Genomic DNA, 11,860 nt, shown 5'->3' with positions numbered 1-11,860 from the left:
ATTATATTTTTACCACTACTCAACAATTTAAATAAAACTCAAGAAAGAAAATTAATGTCAACGTTGTTCACCCGACATTCAACATCGGTCAACAACGGCAAAAAAAAGATCAATCGAAAAAAGAGTCAACCGAGTTAAAAATAAAGTCAATGTCGGATTACCCGATTTCAAAAAATTTGGGTCATTGGTTAAAATTGGTTAATTGATGAAATTGGGGTTAAATTATGGTTGGATAAAATTTTAGGGATTTTTAGAATATTTTGAAAGAATACAGGGGTCTTATTGCAATTTTGTCAAAGAAAAACCCCAAATTCAACCAATGTCCGTTACATCTTAACAGTCAAAGAGACGGATGGACTAAATGTGTTAAAATGTGACAACATTAGTGTGTATTTTGTCGACGGCGGTAAATGGGGGACCAAAAGTGAAAAACGTGCAAACTTGAGGGACCAAAACTGCAATTATCCCTCCCAAAACCGCCAAACCTCACAAGAACTCACAACAACTAACAAATATTATCACAAATCCTCTCAAATCCGAAAATCTCATCAAATTTGAAGGTAATTTCTTCTCTATATTACTTACATGTCAATTATAGTTAGTTTATTTCATTAATTACATGTTCCCTAAATTCTAGGATTTTTTGTTTTTTTGAGTTACGCAGTGGGTATGGGAATACCAACTGATAAAATTCGGGAATTTTTATGGGGTGGGAATAGGGATTTTCAGAGCAGGGCAGAGACGGGGATTGCAAAACCCGCCCCACCCGCCCCAATGCCATTCCTACCCCTATGTGTATTACACAAGGTTGGGATACAATCCCAACCTATTATTTTCACTTGTGATTCTCAAAATTTCTCTTTTTTTCTTCTTAATTATTGCTTTAAATTTTCTAGATACAATCCCAGTCTTATAAAAAAAATGCACGTGGGATATACAATAGAATATCGGAGGTCTTATAAAAACTTACTCTTTGATTCCAAAACATTGGGGGATGGTGTCGATTGCTTCGTTCGTGTTCTTCGTGGACAAACTCAAGACTTTATCAAGTCTATGTTTGGGATGAGATCCGGATCCCAAACTAAGTTCTATTATTTAATATGTGATTAAATTTGTTCTCTCATAACTTATGTATACTATAAAATTATAAACGATTAAATAAAAAACTAAATTTTAATTCGATTTTCTCACTGGCTCCTGGGACTCATATCCAAATAGTTAGTTCCTTCATTCTATTTTGGGTTACTCCCCTCCTTCTGATTAGTCTCAACTTTAGATTTTGGACTTCCTGTTCTACCTCTGTTTTGATAACTCCTGTAGCCTTATTGCGTTTTTATTTAGGCAATGGATATATATATTTTTCTGATGATAATTTTTTGTAAGTTTGCTATCAATCTAACGGTTTCCTTTATTTTCTATCTAGGCCATTTTTTGGGTCGTTGACACTTTTCATGACTCATGTTTCTTTTTTTTTTTTTTTTTTTTTTTTTTTGAGATAAAACATTGGACTATATTAATCTTCAGCTTCAAAGTTTACAATATTTTGAATCACCAAAGGGAGATTCGGCAAAAGATTTGGACCCTTAAGTGAAAGTCGAGCTACTTCATGTGCAACTTGATTCCCTTTTCTATTAATATGCCTAGCAGAGAACCCATCAAACCAGCCCTTAGCAACAAGAATATCTGCAATGATAGCCCCATGCATTGATCGATCTTCTGTGGCGCCATTAATCGATGATATTACAGTACTTGAGTCACCTTCAACAATAATTTTTCGCCAACCTTTCTCTCGTGCAAAGATCATCGCATAATATGCAGCCTTAGCTTCCGCCGACGTTGGATCAAGACTTTGCAACAGGAAATGTGACGACCAACCTACGCATTCTCCCGTATGAGACCTCGCCATTATTCCGATACCCACACTTCCAAGCGCAACGTTAACTGATGCATCAAAATTCAGCTTAATCACTTCCGGCTCAGGGCATCTCCATTTGGGAATCGGATTGGATCTAGTCACATTAAGGACTCTTGCAACAGGATTATTCAACATCTCAACGTAATGCCGAACGAAAGTAACAACTTCCATTGCTTCCACTACCACTACTTCATGAAGTTTTTTATTTCGAAACGACCATAACGCCCAACAAATCAAGATGCAATTGCGGAATTGACCGTCATCCGTCGACCTCCTCATATAAAGAATCCATTCCTTCACCGTTGTACCTACCCAATTATGCACCTTCATCGGGATGTTACTTAACGCCCAAACTTGTCTCGAGAAGGAGCAAAAAGCCAAGCAATGGGATAAATCTTCACCAACTGTAGTACACGTCGCACACAAGTCATCCGACATAATTTTTCGTTTCCTTAAGTTATCTTTTGTAGGAAGCAGGTTATTGCATGCACGCCATGCAAAAATCTTGATTTTAGTAGGGAGCTGCATTTCCCAAAGCCACTTCCAGCTACAACCATCGTTTCCGGAAGAGCTACTAGATGCTGGATTTCGGTTCGTCTCCTCTTCTCGATATGCAATATGGTATGCACTACGAACCGAAAATCGTCCATTTTTGTTATAATGCCAAACTAATACATCTTCATTTTCGTCCCTCCCAAGTGGAATAGACAAAATTTTCTTCCAGTCCTCTTCAACAAAGTGCTCTTTAAGGAGCTGAGTATTCCATTGATTCTCTAAAACCAAATCACAAACCCGCATGTTCAATGGGAGAACACCTCTATGTGTAATTGGTTTGAACGTGACTTCTCTCGGCAACCACTTGTCCCTCCAAACGGAAATAGATTTTCCGTTACCCACTCGCCATCGTAGGCCAGAATCAATGATATATTTCGAGGCTAGAATACTTCTCCATGTATAGGACGGATTAGACCCAAGTTTGGCCTCAAGTACATTCGAATTTGGATAATACCGAGCCTTCAATATTCTGCTTATTAGGCTCGATGGTGTCTCTAATAATCTCCACAATTGTTTAGACAAAAGAGCCATGTTAAAAGCTTCGAGGTCTCGAAATCCCAAACCCCCGGACTGCTTGCTTTTACATAATTCTCTCCATTTTACCCAATGAATGCCCCGCCCCTTTGTATCTTTCCACCAAAATTGGGCCATAAGTTGTTCGATCTCCTTATGAAAATACGAGGGGAGTTTAAAACACCCCATTGCATAAGAAGGAATCGTCAGAGCCACAGCTTTAAGCAGAATTTCTTTTCCCCCTTTGGACAACCACTTCTCTTTCCATCCTTTTAATCTTTGGCAAATATTGTCCCGAATATTTAAAAAAACTGACCTTTTGGATTTTCCGATAACTGACGGAAGACCCAAATAACGTTCATGACGATCCACAATAGTCATGGAGAGAACCGATTGAACCGCCTCAATGGATTCACTCTTCGTTTTTTTACTAAAGACGATACTTGATTTTTGATAGTTAATCATTTGGCCCGAAGCACTCTCATAATCAGAAAGAATATTTTTAATGCTCAAGGCAGAATGTGCGTTAGCATTACAAAAAATAATAGTATCATCTGCGAACATAAGATGCGATATTTTTGGTGCTCCATTGCACACCGATAACCCCACAATATTCTCCTTTGATTCCTCTCGATTAAGCAAAGAGCATAGAGCTTCAGCACAAAAAAGAAATAAATACGGTGATAATGGGTCACCTTGACGAAGCCCTCTCTCCGGATTAACCAGTCCAAACGAGCCCCCATTAAGAATAAATGAATAAGAAACTGTAGTAACGCATCTCATGATCAACTCCACTACTTGATGAGGAAACCCCAGTTTTATCATCACTTTTCGCAAAAAATCCCATTCGACCCTATCATAGGCTTTACTCATATCTAGCTTCACCGCCATATGCTCAGCTGTACTTCGCTTCATATAATGTGTCACTTCATATGCGAGAAGTATGTTATCAGATATTAATCGACCGGGAATAAAAGCCGATTGCGCCTCTGATATAATAGAGTTCATCAACGGTTTAAGCCGATTTACAATACATTTTGATACCAACTTGTACACCACATTGCTAAGGCTTATAGGCCGGAATTGAGCCATTCTTTCTGGTTTGGAGCATTTGGGGATTAAGACAATATGGGTGTTGTTGCAGTCCGCCGGAGAAGCACCAAGATTAAGAACATTTAGCACCCATCTCGTGACATCAGCCCCCACTATATTCCAATATTTTTGGAAAAAAAAGGCCGGAAAACCATCTGGGCCCGGCGACTTCAATGGTTGCATGGAGTCCAAGGCTGCCTTCACCTCAACCTCTGTATAATCAGCCATTAAGGTTCCATTCATATTAATGTCCACTCTTTGACCAATAACATCAAGCACCTCGTTAAGTTGCTCCTCAGTAGGATGATTCGATTTGAACATTTCACGAAAATAGTTTAGGATGAGTTCTTCCATGTCATAATCCTTATCACGCCATTCCCCAGCCTCATCTCGAAGCCCTAAGATAGTATTCACACGACGTCGAGCGGAAGCTTTGGCATGGAAGAATTTGGTATTTTTATCCCCTTCACGGATCCAATGAGTTTTAGCTCGCTGACGCCACATCATTTCCTCTTTGTCCAAAATTTTCTCCACTTCTGCAGATAGTTCTTTGATTTCCTTATTATTTTCCTCGGATCGGAATCCTTTCTTAAGCTCAAAAATCTTCTCCTTTAGAAAGGACGTTCTTCTTTTAATTTCTCCAAAAGACTCCGAACTCCATTGTCTTAGTCCTGCTTTGCATGATTGCATATTATCGTAAAATAATGGGCTCGATTTCCAGCTTTCCTCAACTATTTGGTCACACTTCGGATCTTTGAGCCACATCGCCTCAAATTTAAACCCCTTCTTCCTTTTGTTGTTCATAGCAATTTTATGATGCAAGATAATCTTAACTGGAATATGGTCTGAGTTCAATGCCTCCAAATGTACAACATGGAAATTGGGAAATAACTCCCTCCAACTATCATCGCCAAAAGCTCTATCCAATCTTTCTTCAACCAAATTTGGAAAATCCCTATTATTTGACCATGTGAACGGATAACCCACAAAACCAAGATCGCTTAAACCGGCCTCTTGAATACACTCTCCAAAAAGCTCAATGGCTCTAACACTAACCTCTGTGCCCCCTTTTTTCTCCGATTGAGAGAGCAAAGCGTTAAAATCTCCTGCACATAGCCAAGGTATTCGAGACAAAGTGGATAAATGCCGAAGCAGGTTCCAGGATTTGGTTCTCTCTTTCTCAATCGGATCACCATAGAAACCGGTGAATCTCCACGTAGGTGCCCCATCTTCTCCGATAATATGAATATCGATATGATATTTAGAGAAGCTTTGTAGGTTCACTGTCACATCCTTAGTCCACATCATAGCCAGACCTCCCGAAAAACCCCTCGCATTCACCGCCACACCATATAAGTTCAAACGTTGCTTAATAGCCTCAAACTTCCTATCGGACAATTTTGTTTCAACAATGAAAATAAGGTGAGGTTTGTTTACACGAATCAAATCTTCAAGGGTACGAACTGTCCGGTGACCCCCCAAACCCCGGCAGTTCCAAACGAGGCAACTCATGGCGAATGGCGGAACCCTACCTTCAAGAAAGTAAACCCTAGAAAAAAACCTTGGACGGCAAGAAAACCAACAAAAGAAAAAAATTCATTCGAATAGAACTGCAGAAACAAACGGAAAAGAAGACAATCAAGAATTCAAAATCAAGAAGAGGGGAAAGAGAGATCCGCCTCTCACGTAGAGAGAAAAAAACCTCTCATAAGGAGAGAAAATTGCAATTTGACTCATGTTTCTTTATATTTATAATAGTGTGAGGACCGTTGCCTAAGTATGTTTCACACCGCATAAATTATTTTTGGCTAAAAATAAAAGATTATTATTACCTGATATAAGGAATGCTAACAAATCTAAACTTACAAGAGATAACTAAAGAGGCATATTCTTAATCCACACTACATAAACAAGATACAATAAAGTCTAAATGTAACTTAAACACCTAATTTATTATTGGATAAAAATAGGAATGACAATCCTCTCATGTGAGTTGAGCTTGAGTCAGCTCAATTTCAAAGAGTATCGGACTTCATAATTATATGTTCAAGCTCAAATACCATTCCATAAAAAATAAAAAATAAAATAAAAAAATAAAAAAAGCTCAAATACCATCGAGTTTCATGTTTATTGGCTTAAACTCGGCTAGTTTACTTTTTCAGGGCTCAGGTTTGTATCGGGCTTATATCGAGCAATACATAAATTACACACTTCACAATGTGATTATATATCAAGCAATTGGCACACATTGTTTTTGACATTGTTTTTTCAAGATAAAATTATCTTGTACTGTTGTATGTTGTAATCACAGCATTAAAATAATAAATATTTAAATTTTAATTATTAATTTAGACGGACATGCTTAACTCGGGTTGAGTTATAGTAACTTCAAACTATACTCATAAATTAATTGAGGTTAATAAAATAGCCTAAACTCAGCCATGCTCATTATAAATTAGGCTTGACTAAAATATAATTAGGGCGAGCCATCAAACTTATGTTAAATCTGGCTCAATTGTCAGTCCTAGATAAGAATGATTCTTTGACCCAAAAATTACAAATCAATGCCAACACAGTAATATATTTCGGATTTGATGAGATCCTATAACAGCAAAACATAAAAAGATTATTTTTTTATTGCATTTTTGTTGCATCCTTCTAAATAAAAACAAATGATCAACATACTTCTATAGAAAATGAGAACATTTACTGCACTTTATAACACGGATCGGGCCGAGGGACGATAGCGGACCCAAAACATTATATACGTTGGGTGATTTTTCTTTTTTTCTTTTTTTTTTCTTCAGAAATAATGCCTTTAGGGGTAGGTAAAATAGATTAGGGTTTGAGGTAAGGGTGGTAAACGAGCTGAGCTGCTTGTAAGCTCGATGAGCCGGTTGAAAAAAGCTTGAAGTCGAACTCGAACTCGAGTTTTTCGAGCTCGAGCTCTTTTTTAGTTGTTCGTGAGCTCACGAGCCTTATTTTTTTACTTTTTTTTGTTTTAAATATTATTTTTAATTTAAATAATGTATAATAATATAATATATTATAGAAATAATATAAAAATAACATATAAATATTAATATATATATATATATATATTTATTGTTTATTTTGAATTTGTTTTATTATAATCTAAATATTTTTCAATAATAAAATTTAAAAATATAAAATATAAAATAAATAAATAAATAAAAACCAAAATGAGCTACTTTTGCTCGAGCTCGAGCCTGACCCTGTCACAACAGACGAGCCGAGCTCGTTCACACCCCTAGTTTGAGGGGCAACGTCCTCAACTTTTTTTTGATGTATTTACACAAAGTTGTTAAAATAAGTAAATGTTTACAAATTGTTATTAAAATAGTATAAATTTTAATAGTATTATTTTATACTGTAATAAACATTGGAAAAAAAATCACATAAATTTATATAAAAGTGTGAGGGGAAAAAAAGGAACAGAAACACATACACGTAATATTGTCACACAAAAATAACTATGTATAAAAGTAAAAAATAAAAAGATATTGGGGCCAACTACAACCTCAACATGGTTCCGCCAATGGCGATGGGCATGGGGCACGGCTAAACATAAACAAAACATTAGATAGAGAGAGAGAGATAGGTACATGAAACTAAAGTTGCAAAGATTTGCCTAAAAATCGGTTATGGTACGAATTTCTATGCTAAGTAAATTGTTAAAGAATAGCAGTGGACCACAACATATTGAATATACAAGAGCGGGGGATTTTTTGTGTTTGCACCATACTCCCGTAAATTTCTTCTTTATATTTTGTTCTTGCTTTCTTATTTTTTTATCATATAATAGACAAAAAGCTTCACTTGGTTCTATGTAAAATATTTTATTTTAATTCGGAAAAAAAAAATTAATTATAGTCATTTATGACAATCAGCATACAATATGTTTTTATTTTTCCTTTTTTTATTTAATTACAAATTCTTATATAAAAAAAGTCATCATCCCAAAAGTAATTAGAAAATCTCTTCTCCTTTAAACTAATCCTCCTAACAAATCTTAATTATCTAATATATCCCTGAAGAACCCTAATCTCATCTATCATGTATCTATTCTTCTTTTCACGCATCTTCTCTCTCATCTTCTCTAATATTTTTCTTTCTCTTTTCAATTTCCCACCCAAATCTCTCGTTTTTTCTCTCTCGATCCGGAGGCGAAAAACATGAGTTGTCGGCGTCACTAGAACAACGATCCTTCTCCTCCTTCTCTTGGAGATGGATTTTTTCGCTGCTTGTTGCCGGAATGAGTGCGAGTAAGATGGTTTTTTCGTCGATTTGTTGCTGAAATCAGATTTTGATGCGTTGTGGTTCTGCTTTGGTTGGTGGGGCGGATTGTGATTTACTTTATTTGTAATAAAAATAATCGTCAGAATATTGAAGTGGGGGTGGTGATGGTGTGGTGTGGTGGCGATGGGGAGTCGGATCTAGTGTTTTTTGATGGATCGGGTGGAGGGCGACGCGGGTAGAGAAATTCGCACAGGCTGGACTCTTAATCGATTATGCTTCATCATAGTCGATTAAGTTAATCGACTATGCTCTAATAGTCGATTAAAGTGTTACTCGACTGTTTTGGTAGTCGATTAAGGTTACTCGATTTTATTTTTTAATTTTATTTTTTAATTTTTGTGTATAGATTCGGATTTGTATAAATCAATTACAATTTATGTAGTTGTGTTTTTTTAATTTAATCGACTATGTAGTTGTGTTTTTTTAATTTTTAGTAGTCAGTTCCTTAATCGACTACGCATTATCATAGTCAATTAATATGCTTCATAGTCGATTAATATACCCGATTGACAAAAAAAAGTTATAAAAAAAGGAAAAAAACAATTAAAAAAAGAAAACGAAAAAAAATTATAAAAAAAAAACGGTGGATGGGGTAGTGCTGATGAGGTGGCACGGTCATAATTGGAAAATGGCTGGCTGAAATTAAAAGTGGACTTTTCTCCAATAGTGTAATCTAGTTGTTTGAGTCTCTTCCTATTAAAAGAAGTATTGAAGGAGTCATATCAAAGAACCCCTTATTATAATCAAATACATTTTACCCCCATGTACTATAGTTATTATAGCATTTACCGCATGTACTATTAACTGCGACAAAACAACCCCTGCTGTTAGCAACCGTTAATCTTTGTGTCCATGTGAGATGATGTGGCATATTGACTTTTTGTACTGATTTTCTTTTGACGGTTTTACCCTTCAAATAAAATATATAAATGTAAAAGTAATTAAAGAATTAAAATAAGCTCTATTGTTCTATGAAATAAAAAGACAATAACGAAATATATAGATGTATTAGTACTTCATAAAATTGGATAAAATGTAACATACACATTATAGAGATGCGTCCGGCCAGTTGTCGGTAAATCCAAGAGAGAGGTGTTTGCAAATATTCGTGATAAAATTCGCTCACGTCTCCAAGGATGGAAAGAAAAGTGGTTGTCTAAAGGGGGTAAAGAGATTCTTATCAAAGCAGTCGTCCAGGCGATCCCAACCTATGCTATGAGCTGTTTTAAACTCCCAGGTTATCTCACAATGGAACTCGAAAATTATATGGCTAAGTTTTGGTGGGAAAATAAGCACGGGAAAGGGATTCATTGGACAAAGTGGCAGGAGTTGTGCGATAGCAAGCAATCAGGTGGGATTGGGTTTAGAGTGCTGGACGAATTTAATACAGCCCTTCTCGCCAAACAAATATGGCGATTATTAGAGAATCCCGAAAGCTTGTTAGGCCAACTCCTAAAGGCAAGGTATTACCCGAATACAAGTGTACTAGATGCCTCTTTGGGTTCGAATCCTTCGTATACATGGAGAAGCTTATGCAGTTCTATTTACCTAGTCAAAGCCGGCCTTCGTTGGAGAATCGGCAACGGGCGTTCGGTTAATATTTGGAAGGATAAATGGTTGCCGAGAGAAAGTACATTTCAGATTTTCACACCCATTGGTGATAGGGAGCCGGAAATGAAAGTAAATGAACTAATTGACGAGGATACAGGGCTGTGGAAGTCCGACTTAATCCAAGAAATCTTTTTGAAGACGATTGCAAAGCAATTCTTGCTATTCCTTTGGGTAAGCTAGTGCACTCAGACCGCTATATTTGGCATTATAATCGAAATGGACTATTCTCAGTTCGTAGTGCTTATCATTTGGCTGTTAGAATCCGAAAAAATGGTGGTGGCCAACCTGGTAATAGTTCGAATTCTCACAATGCTCAAGACTGGAAATGGATATGGGCTTTAACTCTACCAAGCAAGATTAAGATTTTTTTATGGAGAGCATGTAAAAATTTGCTGCCTACTTGCACAAATTTGATGAAACGCAAGGTCTTGGAAGTTAATCGTTGTGCTTTTTGTGATGAAATGGGAGAAGATGTTATGCATATCTTTGCTTATTGTACTTTTGCTCGTCAAGTATGGGCATTGAGTGGGATACCGCTGTCGACATATCACACATCGGAAATTGAGTTGGGTGCATGGCTGCGTACAGTACAAAAGAAGCTAGATTCCAAGGCTTTTGAACAATGCATACTACTGTGCTGGGCAATTTGGTATACCCGTAACAAACGAGTGTTTGAAGGTACAATTCCCGATGCTATGAATATAGTAGAGTTTTCCAAGAAATATTGGAATGAACTACATACAGCTACATCGCAAGTACTCGACTCATGCCTTTTGCGCAATCGACCCTTAGTGAGATGGATTCCCCCCGAGCCAAATGTGGTGAAAATTAACTTTGATGCTTCGGTGAATAACAAGGATGGAATATGCTGTTTTGGAGCTATAGGAAGATCGAATTTGGGTGTATGCGTAGGATGGGTGTCGCGGATTTTGAAATCCACTTTGGATCCTGCATCGGCAGAGGCAAAAGCGGCTTTATTGGCTGTCGAAATGGCTTGTCAAAATAATTGGGCGGCGATCATTTTAGAAGGTGACTCACAAGAGATTATTGCAGCCATCCAGGGAAGATCAAGCTCACGAGCCGAATATGGAAATATCATTGAGGATATTAAACAAATGAGTGAGACTTTTGCCGCTTTTACAGTCCAACATATATTTCGAGAAGGTAATCGGGTAGCTCACGAAGTAGCGTCACTATCTAAGAAAGGTCCATGTAATTTAGATGCTCTTCCCGTCAAGATTCAGTCAATCCTCTGCTCGGAAATGAGCTAATGAAATATTTTTTTATCCTCAAAAAAAAAAAAAAACATTACAGAAAATCACCAAACCATAGGATTTTTCTTAAATCATTTAAAATAATTTATTTTATCCTGTAACATCAAGAAAACATACATTAATATTTTATAATATTTATTTTATTAGACGTTTCTCATTTTTTTCAAAAGTAACTTTTTTTCTTCAATCAAATTCCATAATATTTTTTTACAATTAAATCATCCCGAAAATTATTTCACAACCACCGGAATGCATATAGTAGAGGAGCAACATCAAGAAAACATACATTAATATAAAAAGAACATCCAAGATTCAGATTGACAGACATTAAAACTATGAATTCATAACCCCAAATCATCGTATAGGCCTACCATACATCTTCTTCTATCCCTTCATATTCATTCAACTGTCATTTTTGTCACCAACAATTAATTAATGTATAACAGAGGATAGAATACTGGGGGTACGATTAGAACAGTGGAAGAAATTAAATACGTTTTTTGAGGAACTTCAAAATTTATACAAGTGTGTGTCTATTTACTTCGGGTGAGGGTATAAATGTAATTTCACCATGCTACTT

At 36.4% G+C, this 11,860-nt stretch overlaps 1 protein-coding gene across 1 annotated transcript; it reads left to right on the top strand.

Moving 5' to 3' along the window:
• Positions 1–10,467: 10,467 nt before the first annotated feature.
• On the top strand, positions 10,468–11,277 carry LOC148772239 (uncharacterized). The gene has a single exon (XM_088814948.1). The coding sequence runs from the start codon at positions 10,468–10,470 to the stop codon at positions 11,275–11,277; it is 810 nt and encodes a 269-aa protein (XP_088671074.1).
• Positions 11,278–11,860: the final 583 nt, after the last annotated feature.

The sequence above is a fragment of the Erythranthe guttata genome, chromosome 2, assembly GCF_056151865.1.
Source record: "Erythranthe guttata isolate IM_541 chromosome 2, IM_541, whole genome shotgun sequence".
In the NCBI taxonomy this organism is placed as follows: Eukaryota; Viridiplantae; Streptophyta; class Magnoliopsida; order Lamiales; family Phrymaceae; genus Erythranthe; species Erythranthe guttata.
The sequence above is the reverse complement of the archived record's forward strand: the minus strand, read 5'-3'. Positions and strand labels throughout refer to the sequence as shown.